The sequence below is a fragment of the Helicoverpa zea genome, chromosome 16, assembly GCF_022581195.2.
Source record: "Helicoverpa zea isolate HzStark_Cry1AcR chromosome 16, ilHelZeax1.1, whole genome shotgun sequence".
NCBI lineage: Eukaryota > Metazoa > Arthropoda > Insecta > Lepidoptera > Noctuidae > Helicoverpa > Helicoverpa zea.
In genome coordinates, this window is record NC_061467.1 from 147,929 (window position 1) to 172,534 (window position 24,606).

The 24,606-nt window shown below is 35.1% G+C and overlaps 1 protein-coding gene across 50 annotated transcripts; it reads right to left on the bottom strand.

The window, feature by feature from the left end:
* Nucleotides 1–479: 479 nt before the first annotated feature.
* LOC124637549 (perilipin-4) lies at nt 480–24,478 on the bottom strand. Of its 50 annotated transcripts, XM_047174065.1 has the most exons (33): nt 24,255–24,476; nt 13,626–13,637; nt 12,010–12,189; nt 10,344–10,478; nt 9,970–10,035; nt 9,479–9,577; nt 9,304–9,402; nt 9,116–9,214; nt 8,841–8,927; nt 8,664–8,762; nt 8,135–8,233; nt 7,763–7,861; nt 7,460–7,546; nt 7,278–7,376; nt 7,079–7,177; nt 6,910–7,008; nt 6,726–6,824; nt 6,543–6,641; nt 6,364–6,462; nt 6,181–6,279; nt 6,002–6,100; nt 5,819–5,917; nt 5,588–5,686; nt 5,423–5,509; nt 5,233–5,331; nt 5,052–5,138; nt 4,879–4,977; nt 4,713–4,799; nt 4,537–4,635; nt 3,988–4,074; nt 2,548–2,688; nt 2,016–2,209; nt 480–1,684 (listed from the first exon to the last, which is right to left on the bottom strand). In XM_047174065.1, exons 1-33 carry the CDS (start codon nt 24,271–24,273, stop codon nt 1,595–1,597), a joined length of 3,240 nt encoding a protein of 1,079 aa, XP_047030021.1. In that variant the 5' UTR covers nt 24,274–24,476; the 3' UTR covers nt 480–1,594. The 50 variants fall into 50 exon arrangements, 49 of the variants coding, with proteins under 49 accessions (XP_047030021.1, XP_047030024.1, XP_047030030.1 ...); XM_047174068.1 differs by lacking the exon at nt 9,479–9,577; XM_047174074.1 differs by lacking the exon at nt 8,664–8,762.
* Between the last annotated feature and the right edge of the window lie 128 nt (nt 24,479–24,606).

Below are 24,606 nucleotides of genomic sequence, written 5' to 3' on the forward strand. Positions count from 1 at the left end.
GGCTGGTATGTTTTATCTTTACTAATCATTTTATGAATCTTTATGGAACGATCTTTGTTATAGCAGTGTGATTAAAGATTCCTAAGATAATTAATTAAGTAATATAATACATTATTTTGAAATCGATTTGAGATTCGATTATGGGTTAGTAGCCTTGTATCTTGGAAGCACTATCAATGACGAACTGTCAAATATACGTTTTGTTGCAGCTTGTGGAATGGTAGAAGTTGGTTTGATTTGGCAACCCGTTAGTTGAACGATTTTTCAACTTCCGTTTTAAAAATACCGCGTAATTTTAACCTTGTCCAAGAAGCAAAATGAAATAATCCAAAAAGAAAATATCACAAATTTGTTTTGTGCGCTTACTTATTACTACGATTGCTACTGAATTGCATACTTTCCGTTTACAGCCTTAGATAATGATTTTTTCATAAGATTTTCAATAATTTATTTGGAATATTGTAAATAAAAGAGTGCAATATGGGTCGCATGTATTTATTGAACAACACATAGTAAGTAATATGATAAATTTAACAGATATAGAAAATAAACAAGATTATTACAATGAAAAATTATTTGATTAAAACATGTAGGTACTCGGATATAACACATTTACATAATTTATAAAGCAACAATAAAATTTTAAGCGCCATTGTAGAAATATGACTGATCTTACAATAAATATCTACCTACTATATTTTTAACATCCGTATATATTCGTATCATAAAATAGACTGCTAAGCAGTAACAAATATACATAATATTTTAGGCTTTGTGATCACACTATCACATAAATATGCGAGACTTCTGTAATGCTGTGAGTTAGGTACTATTGTAGGAACACGGTAAATATTTCCTTATTCATATTTTGTAAAAGGCTATTCATGGACGGTTTAAGCCAAGCAAGAAATTCGAGACATGTGTATGCGAAATGCATTTCAAATGCCAAAAAATATAAAAAGAGCTTAAAATAACTTACACTTATCTTAAGAAATAATATAGACGCCTACACATGAGATTGAAATTTTGTGACTTAAATATAAAATAATGCAAATTGATTTTGTGATATAATATGCAAAGCAATATCATTGATAGAAACGTGTCAAAAGTATCATTAAGTAATACAATATTTATTTTGTTCTCAGCAATGTCCATTAACATTTATGTTAGTAAAACTTACTAACTAGAAACTATACAATATTGTACTATTAATTAAAACAAAACTTACGAACAATGTGCATGTTTATAAACAAAATGTGATGGACTATTCGAAATATGTAACAAAGGAAAATAACAGGTTTTCACAGACATGGAATATCATGTTTTATATTTATAAATCGTATGACGTTATTAAAATAAAAGTTAAAAATAGTAGCCAAGTTCAAAAAAATTACGAATCAGAATAAAAATACCTTATATAATTTTGTCATTACAAAACTACAAAGATAATATACATGTGATAAAATAAAGAAACTTCTTAACACACATAGCTCTAGCTGTATTTAGGCCTATTTTGTAATAAATCCGATGAAAGCCTGTTATATTTCCATTTCCACACGTGAAGGTAGCGGTGATGGTAGATGCGGAACAGCGTCTACTTGGGGAAGGCGCTCAGGCCCTTGCTCAGCAGACCGGTGGCGCCTGTTGACGCATCATTGACGGCTGACGACAGGTTTGACAGCAGCTGGAAGTAATGAGAAGTCGTTTAAGTATTTTACAAATAAAATAGTAAATACACTACGATCTAGAAGAACTTTTTTAACACAAGTTTTTTTTAACTCGAATTCCTTCTTTGAATACATATGTATGAAGAAACATTGAATCAAAAATAGCTTCAAACTTTATTGTTCTATATGCGTATTTGGGCTTTTGTTTGGTACAACCACGTAGGTTATCGAATCACTTTATGCACCACTTGGTTTAATGAATATAGTGCTTCACTACTATCATTTAAGCTGAACAAACCATGAAGACGCATTTACTAACAAATTAATATAAATATCAAATGTACATACATGATCCCTCTTCTCATTGAGGTACTTGTCAGTTTCCTTGAGCTTGGAGTCGACAACATTGCTGGCGTTCTTGATGCCCTCGTCAGCGGCTGTCTCCACCCTCTTCAGGGTATTGTCCACGGTGCTGTTGATGGCGTTGCTGGCATCTGCGGCCGCCTTCTCGGCTGCCTTCTTAGACTCTTCAACAGCGGCGTCTGAAAGTCAAATTGGTTTTGAGTTTGGACTTGGCTGGTTGCACTACCGGGGGCACAGAAGTTGAAGTTGATTGGTAGTTGAAATAATTAACTGTCAACTACAATAATACTAATTATATACGTAAATAATATGTTTTTTCCAAAAAATTTGGTGCTATCCTTGACAATACAACTCATCAAAATCCAAAATATTTTGAACGAGAATCTAGGCACTATGAACATTGGCCACCCCATACCGAACAATTTATCTACCTCAAATAAAAACAACTAACACATTTTTTTCCATTAATCAAGTAAAGTATGCATGACACAAGAAGATCCTTCTAGCCTCTACTTACTAGCAACTCTCTTGGCCTCATCCTCAGCGGCTTTAGCAGCGAGTCTGGCCTTCTCCTTCGCGTCTTCAGCGGCCTTAGCGGCTTGCGCCTTCGCGTCTTCGGCGGCCTTCTTAGTCGCGTCCACTGTGGTGTTGATCGTATCTGCAGAACAACAGGTCTTGGTTAGGAAACTTCATCTTAAGAATGTATATAAAAATATAGGTAAATAAGATTGATTCTTAGGTCCAAAAAGTAACTTCCTATGGACGAGAACGGGTATGTAACACAATGTTTCCAAGGTTATAAATGATGTGAGGTTTCACACCTAAGCTTAGTAAGAACCTTTTGTTGAAACACTGTTGTGATAAAACCTGCATGCTCGGTTAAAGACTATGTATGGAATCGATATCTTTTGAACAATCTAGGTATCGGTCTTTTTAAAAACGCGGACCCATAGGTATCAGCAGTGGACGTCGTAGAGATGATAATACAATTATTATCTGAGTGTAAAAGATTATGACAAAGTATTTCTACTCAGGCCATTATGCCAAAATTGGACGTAGTTATGCAGAAACGTTCCAACCCACTGTACGCGTAAATGCTTATATCTCAAATTAAACTTGAATTTGAGATATAAGCATTTACGCGTTTCAGTTGTATTCTTTTTTATTCTAACTAGTAAAGATACTAGAGGTTTTATTGTTGAATTATATTGAGTTTAGATAACCATATGCTAAATTTTAGGCTGTTCAATCACAATAACTCGATTTCGGGTGACTTGTGGGTTGGAACGTTTCTGCATAACTACGTCCAATTGTGCCTATCTATTGCCCAATGTATATCACTATAGGAATGTGCAATGTGCCATACATTCCTAAGAACAATACAAAGAAACTCTTCAAAGATTAGTCGACCTTAAAGGCATGACGTCATTGTTCAAAGTGCAAACTGTAATCACCAATCTCTGTCCTACTTATGTTTGTACAACCCATTAACTTCTGTTATTGTTCTATAAAATTATTGTTTTTAAGTTTTCCTCAAATTCAATCAACACGCTTTGTTGTTAGGGCGAAAAACACACTGATACTCGGTCCACGTCGATAAAAATAGTCTGCTTAGTGACGTAAGGTACGGTTCCATAAAAGGGACAGTGGGACTTAGTGCCTTATTTGTACCTGACTGAGAAAATAAAAAGTAGTAGGACCTACTTTACTAGCCTAGGATTGTTATGTTACATTTAAACGATAAATCCAACTGGAATGTTTAATTCAATACTTATTTTGGGATTTTTTTTAATAGATTTTTTAATGTTCTTTGTGATTTCGATCGATGTGGACTTAATTATGGACTAAAATTAGTAATCACTCGATAACTTCACAACGCAATTATGTAGCTTTAATAAGTAGTTAAGTAAGTCAACTGTTATGTCTAAAGCCTGTCTAAGCATCAGTCTTTGTGTACCGGTTGTATTTTCAAATGTCTCTACACCCTCGCTCAGCACGTTTTCAGTAGAATCTTTGGGCCCTTGAAGGTTCGTTTCGATTAAACCTATAATAATATTTTAATTTTATTCACCTAAGAAAATAATTAAAGTATGTTATGTTATTAAAATGAAAACAAACTATTTACACTCATTTTGCATAACGCTGAAAAAAATGTCTGAAAACAGTTAAATTAGCACACACAAAGTTTGATATTATCAGATCACCATTAGTAAAAGAAATAGGTAAGTGGATAAAAGATAAGGGAAAGTTGTGTTACCTTCAGCTGAGTCTACGGCATCTTCCACCACCTCCTCAGTTTTAAAGCGTGTCTCTGTTACTGAATCTACAGAAAGTTAGCGGAAATAAGGTTAAAACAGAAAAAGATCTAAAGTACTAAAAGTCATGCAGCATGCGTTTAAAAAAATCCTAAAATCTAATGTATGGAACAAGTTTAGGTATCGAAATGAGTTAAACACAATGATGGCAAGAAAATCATCTTTATTTATAGTTGTAAACTCGTCGATACCTTTAGCACCTCCGACAAAAGATACTCCCTTGTCGACAACCGAAGCCGCGGCTGACTTTGTTGTGTCTACAGTGCTGTGGACTGTGTTTGCAACCGTATCTACAATATAGGCACACCATTAAGCAACCATTTATTAAAATAAAGATATAATTAAATCTCACAAGCTTAAAAAATACCTTTAGCAGATCCTAAGAATGAAACGCTTGTGTCTACGGCACCAGCTGCCGCATTTTTAGCCGTATCTACAGTGCTTGCCAATGTATCTACGGTGAAATTAAAATAATAAGAAATCAAGCTCAACTTAATATACCTATTAGCACCAAAATTAACACTAAAGTATACCTTTGGCACTTCCTACTAAAGATACGCCTTTGTCTACAGCTGACGATGCTACGTTCTTTGTTGCATCTACAGTGCTATGTACGGTGTTTGCTAGCGTGTCTACGAAAGAAAAAAAAGTAATATAAAACTGAGAAATAAAATAAAGATAAATGAATGATTGCATGGTAAACTACCTTTAGCACTAGCGGCGAAAGATACGCCGGTACCAACTGCAGAAGCGGCTGCGTTTTTGGTTGCATCAAAAGTATGGGCTACGGTATCTACAAAACGGAATAAAATAATAAAACATAAATAAATCAAACTAGAAAATAAAATAAAATGAAAATAAGAAATAATCCAAAAAGATACAGGTACCTTTGGCACTTCCTACTAAAGATACGCCTTTGTCTACAACGGATGATGTTACATTCTTTGTGGCATCTACAGTGCTATGAACGGTATTTGCTAACGTGTCTACAAATAAAAAGAAAGACAAAAATATTAAATCAATGACAATGAGCAAAAATAATAATAAAAACATGTTATAAATATTTTGTTTGTGTACCTTTGGCACTAGTAGCGTAAGATACGCCAGTGTCAACAGCCGAAGCCGCAGCCTGTTTTGTTGAGTCAAATGTATTTGTTACGGTATCTACAAAAGTGTTTAATGTTAATTTATAATTAAAAGAATAATAATAACCATATAAGTACAAATTTTTGTAATTTCTACCTTTGGCACTGCCAATAATATTTGCGCCTTTTTCAACAGCTGCCGCGGCTACATTTTTAGTGGTATCTACAGTCGAGTGTACAGTATTCGCTAACGTTTCTAAATAAAAAACAATAAGTAAAAAGTTAGCACGACATCATTTAAACCCAAGCAAAATGTGTTAATGACTTTTAACACAAATAGCAGCATGATACATTTAAGTATTTATTATGATGAATGAATCTGAACTACCTTTAGCTGTGCCAATAGCGGTAGTGCCCTTCTCGACTGCGGCGGCAGCTACATTTTTAGTTGTGTCTACAGTGGTTTGAATTGTGCTCGCTACCGTATCTACATACAAACAACGAAAATTAGCGACAACACAAAGCATACCTAGAGGTACAGTATTCAGTATAATAAATGAATTTAAACTACCTTTAGCAGTGCCAACCATTGCTGAACCTTTTTCTACTGCAGCGGCAGCAACATTTTTGGTTGTGTCTAATGTTGTATGAACTGTGCTTGCTACCGTATCTACATATAAACAACGAACATTAGCCACAAAACAAAGCAAAATCAATGAAGGTTTTGTAAGATGAATGGAAGTGAACTACCTTTAGCTGTGCCAATCGCGGTAGTGCCCTTCTCGACTGCGGCGGCAGCTACATTTTTAGTCGTGTCTACAGTGGTTTGATATGTGCTTGCTACCGTATCTACATACAAACAACGAAAATTAGCGACAACACAAAGCATACCTAGAGGTACAGTTTTCAGTTTAATGAATGAATTTAAACTACCTTTAGCTGTGCCAACCATTGCTGAACCCTTTTCTACTGCAGCCGCAGCAACATTTTTGGTTGTGTCTACTGTAGTGTGAATAGTGCTTGCTACCGTATCTACATATAAACAACGAACATTAGCCACAAAACAAAGCATAATCAATGAAGGTTTTGTATGATGAATGGAAGTGAACTACCTTTAGCTGTGCCAATCGCGGTAGTGCCCTTCTCGACTGCGGCGGCAGCTACATTTTTAGTCGTGTCTACAGTGGTTTGAATTGTGCTTGCTACCGTATCTACATACAAACAACGAAAATTAGCGACAACACAAAGCATACCTAGAGGTACAGTATTCAGTATAATAAATGAATTTGAACTACCTTTAGCAGTGCCAACCATTGCTGAACCTTTTTCTACTGCAGCGGCAGCAACATTTTTGGTTGTGTCTAATGTTGTATGAACTGTGCTTGCTACCGTATCTACATAACAACAATGGGTATTAGCGATACGACAAAGCAAACAAATAATATGTGCTAGTTCTGAATAATGAAGTGTGTTCTCTACCTTTAGCTGTGCCAATCGCAGTAGTGCCTTTTTCTACAGCAGCGGCAGCTACATTTTTGGTCGTATCTAATGTAGTTTGGACTGTGCTTCCTACCGTATCTACGAAAATGAAGCATACAGTGAATGATAGAAAATATTCTATTGTATTAAATGATTGCTGGTGTACTACCTTTAGCTGAACCAAAAAGTGTTGTGCTCTTGTCAACTGCTGCGGACGCCGCGTTTTTAGTACTGTCTACTGTCGATTGCACTGTGCTTGTAACATTATCTAGCAAAAATAATTGCATTTAACAAAATATAAGTACTTATATTCTTACAAACATGTACGTAATATTGTAAATGTACGTAATATTGTAGTGTGAAACTACCTTTGGCAGTGCCAATGAATGTGCTTCCCTGATTCACAGCCGATGCGGCAGCGTTCTTAGTCGAATCAACAGTAGTCTGTGCAGTGCTTGCTACGGTATCTATTTGTAAAAAATAAAACAAAAATGAAAGTGAATTACGATAAGTGAAAGTAAATACTATCGTAAAAATAAATGTGAACTACCTTTAGCTGTGCCAATGAATGTAGTGCCTTTATCAACAGCAGCAGCCGCTACATTTTTAGTAGTGTCTACTGTGCTTGCAACCGTATCTAGTGAACATAAGGAAAAAATAAGGATATAACGAGTGAAATACAACTAAATCTGATTATATGCATACATAGAGTTGAGGAAAATTTACACGATTTGTGTACGAATTGAGCGGTTTTTTGGACTTGATAACTTAAGGCTGGACTTGTCGAAAAGATAAAGTAATAAGGTAAATCTTTCTTTTATCGGGACAGTGGTTTATTTAAATGATAGTATACCTTTAGCACTGCCAATAAGGGTTGTGCCTTTGTCAACAGCAGCGGCGGCCACATTTTTAGTAGTGTCCACAGTTGTATTAATAGTGTTTGCTACGGATTCTAAAATAATAGCAAAACAAAATAATAAACAAAAGCAACCTCGGTAATATATAAATACTTCAAATGAGCCATGTTGAAAGGTAAATTAATTCTGATCAGTCATTTTAATTTTGCCCAAAATAAGTCTAGTTAGGTCACATAAGTTTAGTAAGTACATAAGTACTGAGCATTAATTACTAGACTCCCAGCATATACAACTTTTATAGAGCTCAATGTCAACTGTAAAATTTTTAAACCCCAGCAGTTCAAATAAAAGCATTTTGTATTAAGTACCTTTGGCAGTGCCAATCATAGTTGTGCCTTTCTCAACAGCGGCTGCCGCGACATTCTTCGTGGTATCTACAGTCGTATGAACCGTATTCGCTACACTATCTAAAAGAAAACGTATTTTCTATACTTAAAATAAAAATAAAAGAATGAAAAAAAAAAAAACATATGAAAAAATGTTCATGTAGCGTGAAATAGATTATGTAAAAAATATGAAAATGTCTTTAAAAACAAGCACAATTGAATCTACGGTGCTTAAAAATGCAGTTTGAGACTAATTACAAAATAACACAAGAATAATACGTAAGAATAAAAAATTGGTAAATCTACTCTTGTTTAATTAAATTTTACGTACGTATCTATGTTACCGTATCTCATGAACCGCAATACCACAGAGTTTTCACTGACCAGGTTTTTGCGGTATTTTCTAAACATTAACGCCATTTTTATTAATATTAAAATATTTATGGAAGTCAATTTAATGCAGATAAATATTAATAATGAAAAATGTTATGAAATATTTATTTCGATTTACCTTTGGCTGTGTTAACATATGTTTTTCCTGTTTCTACTGCGGTTTGGGCAGCAGTTTTAGTCGTATCTATTGTCGTATTAATTGTACTCTGAACCGTATCTAAAATTACAATTATTTATCAAACATTGAAAGCGTAATTGCTAACAAACAAAGCTTGTTCCAGAATGTTTTATTTACCTTTGGCGGAGTCGACGTAGCTTTTCCCAGTTTCTAGTGTACTTTGTGCAGTTTTCTTTGTGCTATCTACTGTGCTTGCTACCGTATCTACGACGTCAAAATATGTCAAAATTAATTATCTGAATATTTTTTGTAAAAAAGTTATAAAAAAACGTAAAAAAATATATTTTTTTAATTTTGGTAACGAAAAACAAATGGTTAAAGAACACAAAAACTTATTATTCAATGACAAAAAAACAACTATATATTTTAGTACAGGTACAAAAAATAATTACCTTTAGCACTCTCTAAATAGGACAAGCCCATATTATAAGCGGAGCCAGCAGCACCAACAGACGCATCGTACGCCATTTGAAACGTATTTTGGGCAGTATCTAAAGCGTTATTCGCAAACACACGGTTTTTAGTCACAGCACAACGTCAAAAAACAACACAAAATAAAAAAATAATAAGAAAAAGGTACCTTTGGCACTATCTACGTAAGACTTTGTCGTGTCTACAGCCGTTTGGGCGGCGTATTTTGTATTTTCTACTGTACTATTGAGCGAGTTAGCGACTGAATCTAAAATAAAAAAATAAAATAATAATAACAAAATGAACAATATAAAAAAATAATTCTGATCGTTGGTGAAACCCACCTCTAGCGGCTGTGGCATAAGTTTTGCCGGTATCAATAGCCGATTGAGCAACTTTCTGTGTGGTATCTACGGTACTTTGAATAGTGCTTGACACAGTATCTACAAAATAATAAATCAAAACAAAAGATAATAAATATAAGCAACTAATTATGTACCTACAATAAACATCAAAAAGGTAGTTGTACCTTTTTTAGTTTTCAGCATTTTCTACTTCTAATAAAAACAAAGCTAACAAAGACTGCAAAAATTGTTTTCTTGCCAAAAACTAAATAGTTCCGTCCCGCCATCTTCAAGAAAGGCAGTCAACAAAGAGGTTTGTTTACCTTTGGCCGAGTTTTCACACTTCCCGGTGTCAACGGCTTAATTAAGTACCTATCCACATTTTAATTTGTCAAAAATAAGTATACCTATTTAACTAGTGCTCAGTTAGTCCATGCAGATAGAGAGAAGAAGAAGAAAGGTTAAGAAGTTGGGTATTGTTGAAAACTTACCTTTTGTAGTGTTGTACGCTGACTCAGCTGCCTTTTTTGTGTTATCTGCGGTCGTCGCCAGTGTGTCTAAAAGGGGAGTATCATAAACAAATGTGTTTAGCAAACTACCACTTAGTAAGGGAATTTAACTACAATAAAAAAAACTCAAAACATGCTTATCTACTGTCTTGACTACTCACAGAAACCGTCAATCAACAAAGGAAATACAAATACAGCAACTAACTAAAATAAAACTACTTATAAAGTCCTACAAAATAATAATTCCCAAAACATAATCTAAAATTTAACTTTAAATTACTCACAATCGATATCCACCACCCTACAAGAAAAATCGACTAACAACCACAAACAAATTGACTAAAGAGCAGCCCTACCTTTAGTGACGTCGACAACCTTCTTGCCGTCAGCCAAAGCCTTGCTGGCCGCGTCCTGCGCCTCACCAGCAGCGAGGGACACCTTCGACAACTCCTTGTCTAAAGCATCGATGGCTGAGTGCTTTGCGTCGTTAGCTGTTGTAAAAAGAAAAAGTAATGTTGCTGAATAGTTTTGTCGTGGCCGCAAACTAAGGTATCAAGGAAGGAAAAATGCAACGTCATCAGAAATAATCAGAATATTTGTTAACACTTTTTTTTATAATGTATGGTAAAGATTTTCACGTGACGTACGAACTAATAATAACAAACCTAGAATATGACTAAGAACAGAAATGATTCAACAAATAAACTTTAGGTCACTTCGTACCAAAAAGTGTCTATACTATCCTACTATATTACGAGTATTAGGTTTGATTAGGTACTGTATTGACTATAAATGTTTTCATTTCAAACGCATAATCTATGCGTGAATTGAACTCACGGCAAACTACCACTATGTTGGTTAGTTCACCTTATCTAATATTTCCTCTTTCCTCTTATCATAAATAACTCTGCCGCAAATAGAATTAATGACCACAGATTTGTTAGGTACGTTCAGAGTATGTTACAAAAATATGCAACCAGATAAAAGAAACAAATAGGGATGCCCTCTCGAAGTGCCACTAATTACTGCCTAGTAATCGATTAGACGATATGCTCTCAATCGATTCATATAATTACGAATGTTACACAAGTGTTACGCAACCTAAAAGGGGTTAATTGTTTCAAACGCATTATGAAATTATTTGTTTTATTAATTATCAATCGTTCTAATATTCCACGTTTTTACTGCGCTTCCCATTTTTTAATGGCAGACGTAATTAATCGTAGTTTAAATTGCATTTTAATTATTACCTCATATATCTATTTCCTGAGAACCTACACGTTTAGAGAGAAATCTAGAAATTCTGCACGTGGTAAATGTTAAAGTCATCTGCATACATAATTTAAGGCTTATATATGTTTTGTCTTCAGTCATCGTAGCAAATAATACGAAATATAGCATGATTCAATCTATTGTTAAGCACGTTATGACAATATTATTGCAAAAACTGTAATTTACGTCATGTAAAAGGTTGTAACCTTTATCCATGCCTATAGGTATCTGTTCAGTTGCTCTATGTACTTTGTTCACACAGCCGGAAAATAACCATTACAAAGAAGGAAGATATATAACTTAATTATGCGCGCAAGGGTCAACGGACGGAAATGTTACAATGCAAGTGGGCCTACTTGATTAGATTTATTTATAGAAACTACTACGATTTCAATTAATTCGGAACAGTTGGAATTGTTACATTGAGGCTGATTGAAAAAATTTAATTTTCTAACTAAGATCCGAGCTATGGAACCTGAAGACAGTGGCACAAGGATCTTTGGTACTAGCAGTAAAACTAACGTCGTTACTTGTAATTTGTAAAAGAGTAATATTTACGGAGAGCGGTCGCACAAAGGCTTCAATTAATGCCAAATAAGCCTTTTCACCTGTGAAGCACACACCGATTAAATACTGTTTACGGAAACACGACGGAAACCTAAATATAGAACGCAATTTGTCTGCTATTATCTGATTTAAAATGACACACACTAAAACAATATAAGTAGTAAGTACATTATATTTACATACCAGTGCCCGCAGCATCGGTAGCAGTCTTCTGTGCCCCACCGATGATTTCACCGGCTTTCTTGACTTGGTCTTCTACGACATGGGCAGCTTCCTGCACCTTCTCTGAAGCCACTTGCTCGGCATCCTTCTTCTTGCGTTCGAAGAGGGATGCAGTCTTTTCGCCGATGCTTCGGAACGCCCCTGCAAATTTAGTCGATTAGTATTGGTACAGCACTAGTGTCAAAATTTAAAATGATTTAAAAAATGACGATCATAATATTCCTGTAGATTTAAAATATGTAGTATAGTTCGGCCATTCAGAGAATGCGTTCCTGACACGTCGCGATTGAACTGACGACGTAACTTTGCAATGGCGTTGCAGTTACGATAAAAATATTTTTGCTGGTTGTTTACCGTTTTAACAATTGAGGAGCATTAAAACAACATTATTATATCAATAATCAATGAATGTTATTACGTCGTCAGTTCAATCGCGACGTGTCAGGAACGCATTCTCTGAATGGCCGAACTATAATACGTATTTGAAAATGATTAACCTATCCATTAATAGTTTAGTTAATAATATGGAAATAAAAAAACGACACTCAATTTATTTATTTGACAGTATTTTCATTCATTCACTAAGTACTAGTGTGGTACTACATGTACCTACTCTAGGATAACATACATAACTACTTTGATCTTCTTCCCGAGTTAAGTTCACGGTGGTTTCAAGAAACTGGAGTAACGGTGGTCATAAACATTGTTTATCAACTTCCAGCACCGCTTTGTCATAATATATTCTAATGGGAATCGGATGGACTATAAACTTTAACGATAGAAAGGGACCTTAAACGTAAATAAACTTCGCCAGTGGAATATTAATCAGATAGACTCATATAATAATTGATCCTGTCTTATCCAGAAATTGGGAATTCATACAAATATTTTCGTCGTTTAAATATGAGAAATAACAAAATTTATATTCCAAAAATAACAGTTATTTTTTATAAGATATCAAAAAGAACTGTTACTTTTATGACTACCGTTTATAATAACAGCCTTAATAATCTATTTCACAATACCTAAGCTACACATGTCATTTAAAAGCTCAATATCGATTTTGTTTAAAAGCCATAGGTAATGTTCCATATTGTTCGCGACTGTGTGACGCCTTTTTATTGATTTTCATAGCAGAAGTAGACCGGTCAAGGTAGCTTCAGCCACGTAGCGACGACTATCGCAAAGCACATTTTATTCACTAAAGCCGTTGATATAACCAGTTTAATCAGATAGAATTCGCAGTTCGCTAGAGGCCTGTGAACTCTGCTGTGGGCAGAGCCACAAATTGCCCGATACACCCACCGTAGACGGTATATTCATAGGGTACGTGGGCTTGCTATGATCATACTTCCTGGGAATGTTTTGATTCTATTGTAAACATAAGGAGGCAAATCCATCGTGATAAATGTTGCCAGTAAGAATAACAAAGAGATGACATTTGTGAATCAGTTACTTATAGTCAGGTACGATGGAGACAAGTATCCAAACTTGTTACAAATAGTTAATACCATGTTTGTATCAGATGCAATGAGTGAACATTGTAAAAATGCAATAAATACAATAAAAGAACTCACCAAGGTTCTTGTCTATCGGAAAGCGTGGAAATACATTTCAACATTATTCGTATTTTAACAAATCATTTGAAGATTAATAAAAAAACTAACTAAATCCATGCTTTACTTGTTACTTTTCTACTTCTAGCTAAAATGGTGACGTGAACTGTGATTATTATTGTCACAAAAATAACGGTTACTTAATATTAGGATATCGGACGAATATGGTGATCGTGTGGTGATCAGACATTACTTGATACGTGCATCTACAACACTAGGATTATGATAAAATACTAGGTACAAATATTATGTTCACATGAATTTCTAATTTCTACGATACGATTATGGTACAAAGTTATTTCAAGGTGAAAAGAAGGATATTGATTTATGTTTACGGATTCTAATATGTAATATGGATTAAGTATAAAAATATACAGTTAAAATACGTCGCGAAGATTATAAATTCATCTATTTCACTGTTACAGTTATCAAACAAACAATCGATTATTTGTTAAATAACTTAGATTACTACATTCCTAATGCAATAAATTCCTCTGTCGCAATAAATTTCAGACACTATCTCGTCTCTCGGCGAGCTGATATATCGAATACAATCGATACTGTTGGCCGGCCGATGTCCGACCGATTGACCGAACGAAAATAGAGTAGTGCGTGTCGAGTCGGTCAACCCGGGATCATCGCTCGCTTCCCGACTGTTTCATAACTCGCACTGATTGATAGCCAAATAGCTTTCAAGTGGTAATGATATAGCATTTGTGTTAGAGAATCTTAGGTACTTATTGTGATTTTTTGGTTAACGCCTTTCAAGATCGTCTTTTATTTTTCTTTTCTACTAGTCAAATGTTGTTACTTATAAAAAATCTAATATGCATAAATTAATATCATCAAAAAGCCGAAGAGATAAAATTTACGATGGTATGACGCTCAGTGGCCGTCCGCGAACGTTTCCTATATTTACCGCTAGTTTATAAATATCCTATGAGATAAGATGTTGCGAGAAATTCTGAACACGCACTAAAATTGTACTCATAGTACTACTAATAGTGCACTTGATCTAAATATTTTCTTGTGTATGTTAAAGGTACTACACGGAACAGAAATAAAACGTAATTTCGGTTGATGGAAACATCACATTTGATGCCGACATCATTTTTACAGCTATGCGAAGTTATAACAAACCCTGGAAGTGACCATAAAATTCTATTACATCTCGGAATAATTCCATAAGTCATAACATATTACGACGATGACCGAGTGATCGATAACATATTGCGTCGAATAAAACCGCTTTAAACATCTGAAATATGTCACATGAACTGAATAAAATGACTGCACGTGTTTATTCGCTTATAAAATATTCAGCTCACACGCTAACTGGCTCAAGTTCCTAGAAAACAGCAATAAATATAATAGCCGCCTGCTAGTCTAGGTCTCGGCCTCACAAACCCTGAAAGTCTAGATCCAGGTATCGATCGGTTTGCGCTAGACTGGTTTTATGAGCACTGCGGCACCATTTGTGACCTGGGACACGACCCTCCCACGTGAAACGTTGGCTTCCAACTTTAAATGCTAAGGGTTACATTTTTGTACTTTTGTAGGCATATCCAGATGTCTACTTAACACTCAATAGTTTAATGGCATAGAGTTACTATTCGGAAAATATATGCTTACGCTTCGCATCAGAGGCATGTAAAAGTCCATTTGTATGATCGTCCTGCACCATTACATTACCATTCTGAATGTATGAAGCATAATCTCAGAAGCTCTTCCATCTAATTTAGCTGTCATTATCGCAGTATGTGTAGGCATAAGTTACCTACAGATTCCTTGTCCGATACAAGCTTGTAACCAATTGAGATAAATATCCGGTCTCAAGTAACGTGACATCACATCCATCTACCGCCCGTGATGTCATTACGACTCAGAAAATATACACGCAATTTGTAGTATGACTATTTTAAAAGTTGCTTCCGAGAAACAATTTATAACCGCCATCAAAATTAACAATCAATAGAATTGCTACACGACTAAAACTTTTATTTAATTTAGATTTTATCTCGTATTATTTAAACTGACTTGAAATTTGGTAAAACACGCAGTACGCGTTTTAACTAATCAGCGGTCATTGTACAAAAATAATTATTAGTTGTTCGTATCTACATATTATACGGTATATATAGTAACATATAGCCGGCCGCAGTGCGACCGCAAGGTCACATAAAACAATGGATTACTTTACACCTGAGAATAACGTGATTAAAAAAATGTGATACACTTTATTGATTAAACGTCAAATAAAAGACCGAATGGTTTCCACATTTTTGTAGTTCGTTCAACGTGTCCCATCCCTAAGGTTTATCTTTTTTACGTGACGGAAAAATGTTGAAGGAGTCTTTAGGTTCTATTCATTTTATTCATTGGTATAGTGCTATCAATGTGCATGAGTCACGGCGATTAGGACCTATTGTCTACCGAGAATAGACACTTCTAGATGGCCCCTGCTAATGACTTAATTAACGTTGAAACTTGCCACTATTTATATTCAGATTGACCGTTGCATCAACTTGGATTTTCAAATGATTGATCGGAGACAAAGCATTCAGAGAATGAATATAGGTACTTATTTAATACCTGGTACTTAAATATTCAATTTTCAAAATCAACGGAATTTGCTACGCGACATTTAGAAATCAGATTCGATTTCAGTCGGTTTAAAAAACGTATTACTGATACTTGTCAGTAATAAGAATTTGCAAATTGGCAAAGATAATTCTAATAATATCATTGATCTGCGATGATGTTTAAATCTCGAATATCTTGGAAGAACTGGTTTGCATTAATTTATCTTTTACAATCAAATCTTTTGAATTAGGTATGTACCTCTAAAAAGCGATATTCGCCGTGTAAAATAAGTGAGTAATCAATAAAATGCTGGCAGGCTGAACTAATTTGAGAGCATGCTTCATTTTCTCCGGTTTTATTTTATTTTCTCCTTTATAATTTAGTTTTTTCTTAGCTAACATGTCGTACCAACATTCCTGCTGATGCCCAAAGGCTTAATTACTGCAAACGCCAAGAAAGAATTCCTGCAGAGCTTGCGTAAGACCTATCTCGTTATATATCTGTCTTTTTTCCTCTTGTTTATGTTGCGGCACGTGAGGACGAGATGTAAGAGGTGCCTCAGTTATTAATATAATGGCGGGCCCTGGTACCGGCTGACCTTGGTGATGTCATCGTGCAACCGGCGGATTTGTTTTCGTGTCTGTTACGATGGATTTAATTTTGTTGACACTGTTTACTAGATCCGATGCATATTCAACGCTATTTGAACTATGTGACCTCTTGATAATGTTTGTCGAAGGGGAAATGAGTTATCTCGCGTTCCGATGAGCTGGTCGCCGGAACGAGCACAGGTTGTATTACTCTTGTAATTTATGCAGGAATGTGATGATTGGTATACGGAATGATTGACCACATATTATTGCTTATGTGACTTTGAACGGTCTTGACCCACCCCTATTTAGTTACCTTGATCTTCACAAATATGCATTGAATTAGTCATCAACATTACATTATCACAAGGAAACCGTGGGATAGAAAATTAATTACCTATCATAGATGTGTGTGTGGGTTGTAGATTATTATAACTTGTAAGACGTCAACATAATATTCATCAACTTTGTACGAAGTAATATTTAGCAATAAAACAATTTGTTTTTCTTTATCTCCGCTTCCTAGTTGTTTCTTCCAATTAGATCAATAAACACGGCATTGAGAATTCGATTCTAATTTTACACGTTCTCAGACTTTAATACTCAATATCAACCTGATCTTGGTATGCGTAGGTTCTGTTCAACACATTTGAACATTTTAGCTGCGAAAAAATATCCTCTCCCCTCTATGCAAGTCGGAGTATCTTCTAAGTAACAATTAGGAGCCGTGTTTTGCCTAAGTAATGCATTCTCACAGAAAATGCAAATGCTGCTTCATCGAGGGAATACAAGCAAATGTATATTAATAGAAGCTTAATAATACGAATTGCGTTGTTACGCCAAGGAGATAATAAAGTCTCTTGATTCACATTTAACGTAGGTATTATAAATGCAAAATGCACATTCAAGCCAGAATCAAACGGATCTCTGGTTGGATAGAATTCAAAAACTATTTTGTTTATGTTGATGACTTTTTGGCTTCCCATCGAATCAATACATAAAACTTGAAATTATCTATTTCTGTCAGATATTACCTACATTATAATCTGCCTAATATACAAAGTAGCAGCGTAGAAGACATCAAAAAATAGACCAAGAAATGATCGATGACCCCTTGCTAATCCCAAAAATGTGTAATTGTATCCACTACTTAATACGAGTTAAAATGATAAGCTCTGCACTATCTAATCAGTCAATGGCTTTGGATTAACATTCACAGAATAGTATTGTTTGTTTGAAATGTGACCAGTGACTTCAGATAAGTAGATTGCTCTATCTAGGATGGTCCCAGGAATACACGAGTCAGCCATAGTCTTATTTAGTAGAGAGTCCTCCAAAAAGTGTCTTGTAGGCCACTATTTCACTCCATTTTCCAAATCAATAAGTTTATTTACCATCCTCGTTTGGAGTCCTTTTTGCATCCCTTGTTCAGAAAACGTTATAACGGTGTAATTCAAATTATAAATATCTTGAATCCCATCCACTCCTAAATTCAGCATATGACGGCGATGCGCACGCTGAGATCGGGTGTAATTTTATCCATTCTGATTCAGATTGTTCTCATAAATCGACCAACAGCGGATGGATGGAAGAGCCAAAACTGATTGCTACAATTGAGTGTCGCGACAGTGCGGCAGCAACACCTACAAGCTAGGAGTACTTCCATTCCTTCATGTTTATTCAAAAACATAATTTATGTTCGCTACCTACGTCGTCTGCGTTCCATGAACTTTGACTGTGTTGTATTAACTGATATATCTATGTACTCGCTTTCGCAGGGACGCATCTGTTGCCAGACACCGGTTTGTTTTTGCGGTAGCAGATTTTGAATGCATGATTCATTTCCTTTCTTACACTAGAGAAAATTCGACCAAAATGTTTCAAATGTTTGCAATTGTATCATAAAGACATTTTATTCTAATTATAATAATTCCGGAAGAGACTAAACAAAGCGAATAACTTTATACCTAATATGACTGTTCTAAGAGCAGAATTCCGATCTTTGTCTTAACTAGCCCCTCGTTAGCTGGACTGGTCTCAACGACTCTGGTGGAAACGATGGGATCTTTGTTCAAATCTGAACAAGGCACAGTTGAACGAAATTCTTTGGTAAGTATAACGGTCGGCCCTAGATAAGAACCGGTAAGTGGTTGTCCTAAAGCACCCCATTCTAAGAGTTTCTATTGATAACTGTTGACAATTTCCACATTCCTAGGCTACTTAGGAAGGGTTTCCTTAAACCCTTCCTAAGTATCTCCTTAGATGTAAGATTGCTTGCAATGGCTGTCATACCTTTGATCAAAGCTAACATGACTGAATCAATTGGGGCCAGAGTAAGTTTGTGTAAATTCTGCGCAGATGGCTCATCTCCTCCGAGAACAGCCGTCTTGACCCAAAATCTTTCTGGATGCCATTATTCTTCGTATAAAAGGGGCACTGATGTGTACTTGAATCGTTTCAAAAAAGGCTTATAGTGACGTAAGCCTTTTTAAGTTCGTTCGCTGCGTTCTTAGTAATGATGTCACTTCAACCGTGGGGTGCGTTGGTGTGACATCATACTTGCACTGTCAGTGCAATATAGGTATCTACTTACTAACTGCGCATATACACAAGCCATGCCCTTCTTTTTCTTCTTTATATCAAAGCCTTTTACGTTTACGAAAAAGTCGTTCGGCTTTTGCAAACCACGCTGTGTTTTGGTCTATCTGCGTTTGCGTTCTTAAACTCTCTATTTTTATTCTTTCAATCCTTATGATTAAACGTGTGCCCGGCATTTGTGGTAAGAATTTACTAATAACTCCAAAATCGTACAATCATTGTACCTACAATCAAAACATGCGGTACTTTAGCAGGCTCTAAATAGACTCGGGTACCGCGTAACGTAATATCTGGCACGTAAACAAAGCAAATTCCTCACAAACCATTCCGCAGTTCTTACAAATGATTCATCATTATTGAATAACTGCTTCGATTCGTCCTATTGACCCTGAAATCAAATTTCAAAACGTGCACTTTTATTTACAACATTTTATCCGAATAGAAGCATTTTATAGACGCAGTGAATGTTAAGACAGACGTGTAAAACAATGCCTTGAAATTAATATGTAATTCCATCCATTTCAAAAGCTATTGTGCCATATTTGGCCGAAATCCTAGATTTTTTGGCATGGAATATATTTATATACAATGTATTCTTGCGATCTAGTTCTCTCTGTTTATATTATAAATGCGGAGTCCAGAGTTCTCATTTTCCACAACAAAGTAATGTAATTAACGTCGTCCGATACTTAATCAATATCACGTAGAATAAAGAGCTTTGACTTTGAAGAAGCCAAGTGCACATGCCCTCGGTCAATTCATTCCTTGTTGTCTAGTCAGCTCCAAGTGTATTAGCAGGCTTCTCTCATATTGCTTCATTCTTACGTGCTAACTAGCTAAAACAGACTCCTATAAGTAGGTACTAACAGATAAAATATTTGCCATAAGAATCTTAAAACTTTGAACTATGAATATCTTGCTGACATTAGTTATATGCATGGACTAGTTTTTATTAGTCTGTGGTTATATGTAGGTATACAGTCGGGTTATGTCAGAAACGGAGAAGAGGTAAGTACCTACAAAAGATTTCGTAACAGGAAAATGTCGCAATGCAGTAGTATTGTAGCAAGATACTGCAAAGAAGTAATTTTCAGGACCACGGATATCGTGTCAGTTCTCTTGTATCCTACTGAACAAAATTTTCTCTCATCGATCATTTTTATATTTACATTTTATGACGTACTCGGTACACAGATTACTCTTCTAGATATTATTGAAAGCAAGGACACGATCATCATAAAATATTTTACACCTTCAATATAACAACCGGAACGAATGATGAATGAAATAATCCACAAGATTAGAGATGGGACAGATCACGTATTGTGCTAATATTTTGCGGAACAGTTATTGAAGCGATTTTATGAAGTGCAGCAATTGACATAAATATTTTGTAGATTTGGCGCGAATGGCGAATGAAAACGTGACTAGGGACGTTAAATTATTTAAAACGCTATAACGCCATTAACAACTTTGTGCTAGGAATGACCCATGTGTGTTCGCTGCGTAGTATTCCTATTACTTCATAACTTTGGATTCTGCGTCTTAAATATTCCTTTTGATTCCGGTTTTTGCGTCACAAAACTGGTCGTTGTTCTATTATTAAGCTTATTGAATTATTTATTATTTAAACTTTAAGTAGGTACATAACTTCAATGAATTTGTAAGGTTTTTTTTAATACTAATGTTTTTCCTTAACGACGAATTTTTAAAGACTTTTTAGGCCTTTCTTTAGTCCGATTATTAGTTTAAACGAGAACTCTATCTAAAATTTCCTGTTTGATATACCTTCCCACGCACGGTTGACTAAAAAAGGACTATTTAATTTCAATGAGCACCTCGATACGGCTACTAATGATACAGAATCACGTCAAAACAAAAATACGAGCTTATAAACAAAGTCCTATTGTGTGATAATGATTCACACAATGACAACTGATTCATCTGATCGCCAGAGCGTGACATGCCGAGGGTCTGCGGGTCATGCGGTCACGCTCCTCCCGCCGGTACTCCCAGCGACGTGTTATCATCGACACGGCGCTGTCACGTATCATTGTAATGTCGCACTTCAACTGTTTACATTATTTCTGTGTCAAGCTATTCCACCTACTTATGCAGTGACAGCTGAGTTTAAAAATAGAATTGACTGTTTATGGATTTGTCGAGTTTTGTTTTTCTTTCTGTGCAACTGATTAATTGATGTGACAGATGTCTTCTGAATCCACATTTATCTCAAACTTGTTCTATATTGTTTGTGTAGCCGATTATGGTTAGAGCTATTAATATGTACTCGTACTCAATGTTTTCCGAAACATATTTGTAATTAACGCCTATATTACAACAACTAGCTAAGTACATCTTAAAAACTGACCTAGTTATTAAAATTCATATTATGAATGCGACCAAAGTCTAGCTCTGCTAGACAGGGCGTGTGACATATTTTGAGTACAATAACCTTGCGGTGTAGGGGAATCATACTGACCCAAATATGCGTCTTAAAATCTATAAGATGAATAAATACCTGCCTAATGGCGTTTCTAAAGATTGCATTTAAGTTTCTCCTACGACTAAGGAATAGTATACTCAAAAGAGTATTTAAATGGTGCCTCGATACGATAGATAAAGCTACAAACGCTCAAAGGCAACTAAATGGTGTTTAAACGATTGCAACAATGACATCAGTCCATTGGTAGCGAGTGACACAATGACTCAATAAGAATCCATTAAGGAAGTACATACTACCCTGATTCTTTGCGTTTAGGTTTGAATCACGCATTCATGATGCTGTGATGTTCTAAGTGAGAAAGAATATCCACTAACGTATTAAGGTACTAGCTTTTGCCCGCAACTTCGTTCGCGTGGAATAGTGACTACCAGCAGATTTTTGATTTGACCAATAGATGGCGCTATATGTCCGGAATAATTTTATTTTTATTTTTTTTTTGTAATAAAAACTATCCTATGTCCTTTCTCAAGTTTCAAACTATGTCTGTACCAAATTTCACACAAATCGGTTCAGTAGTTTAGGCGTGAAGAAAAGACAGACAGACAGACAGAAAGACAGACAGACAGACAGACAGACAGACAGACAGACAGAGTTACTTTCGCATTTATAATATTAGTTTGGATTTTACAGTAGCAGCAAGAAACGATTTATTTAGTAGGTACTCTTTATACATTGATAAGCAAGTAAAACATCAAGGTAAATCTTGGAATTTGAAACTTCGGAACTTGAACTCTGAATTATGAAACTCGGATAACCTAATGCAGTTTAAGAGCACATTGTTTTCAATATCGATTTCTGAGGAAAGAGGTCGTTTTATAACAGCACTGCAATGCTGCTGTCCATTAATTTTGTATCCCGCTGCGGAGTAAATGGAGTCCATAATGCGGACTAGTTATTTTATTAGGTCGCACAAGTAGCAGAAAAAGGGGAAGCTCGTCTCTCTCTCTCTGGTTCCTTATAGATGACCAGTAATTTTGCGCATTTTAAGGACAGAAGAGCCGGTATCCCAGTTTTAGCCGACTTTCGGAGTGGATTATGTAGGTACAAAACTCCTGATGTCAGCTATTCTAAGCTTAACGTCTTGGATACTTAGACTTAGACTGATATACTTCGCTTTTAAAATCAGATTTATAAAATAGTTTACCTACGTCAATAAGGTGGAGAGTCAGGGGCCCGATTCTCCTAAGTTAATAATGTCAAAATCGAATAGAAATCGAATCGCAACATGATCGCAATAGCAGTTTTAACCATATCGGGCATTCTGCTACTAATAAAAGACCAATCGTATTCGATTGACATTTGATTGGTGTGCGATTGGTCTGCTATTTTGATGATTTTGATCTATACGGTAGTTTGCTGTACAAGCATTTTGCAATCATAAATCATTTGCAGACAAAATTATTCATTATTGAATGACAGAAAAGGATAAAAACGTTTATTTCAAAGAAAAAATAGCGGAATGCCACATACGCTTCAATCGTAATCGAGTCGGGATTGGATCTCAGTCGAATCGAGTCGAACGTCAATCCAATGGCGCTTCAGTAAAATTAGGAGAATCGGGCCCCAGGTCTTCCTTTTCAGCTGAAGAACTTATTGCTCGCGTTAGCTTTTGCCGATATAGGTATCTATTTTTTTCAGCCAAATGAGTAAGCCCTAGTAGTTTTAAAACGCAGACGACTCACGAAATTATGTCATTACTTATTTTTGGTAATGAATATGAATGACTTATGCATCGTTTGAATAATAAATCACAAGCTACGTGAGAAACCTATTTTAGCAAATTCATGCGGTCAATATAGGTACAGAGGAACTAATACAAAATATCACTGTGATACCTGTTACTAATACTCGATAACTACGTAGTTACATCCCTAATGCAGGATATATCCAAAATATCTACGAGAAAAATAACTTCAGTGAATTTATATTAATTCTTATTTTGCTACGTTACTCTGAATACATACATATTTACGTAATATTTTTTACTAGCAAGTAGTCATTACGTACCTAAAATAATTATTTCAAAATGTGAAAAAATAATAATTCAAGCATGCAATTTTCTACAAATTCTACAAAGTTTAAAAAAGTGCAAATTTTGAGAAAATTAAAGTGGCCAATCATTACTACATTTGCATACATACTTGCATTTAAATATTATTTTATATAAAAAAAGATAAAGATATAAAAACATCTTACAATTTCTTGACGCACTTGTTTATATTAATTATAATCAAGTACATTATAAAGGTTCAAAATTAATTTATGTAAATTGTCGTCATAATTTTTATACCAAATATAAATAAAAATACGGACCTGCGATTCCACTGAACATTTTGATGAATATTTATTTTATTAGCACAATTTAAACACTGAATGAGTATTCACGATCAATATTTTGGAACAATTTGCACCATATATTTTCACGGAACGCGTTTACAAAGTGCGGTGCGATTGCAATGCCTTTCAAGGTTCTACTCAACAAAAATCGACTTGACCGCACAAACTCAAAGTTACATTTCCCATGCGGATGATATATGAACCGCCTGTATTTTTATCGATGACGTCATTGCTTTGCGTTTAGTTAATATGGTATATTTATAAAAACTAATAAGAATTTTGAAAGATTATCCTTTTATATTCCTATTTATGAAATAGAAATAGATTA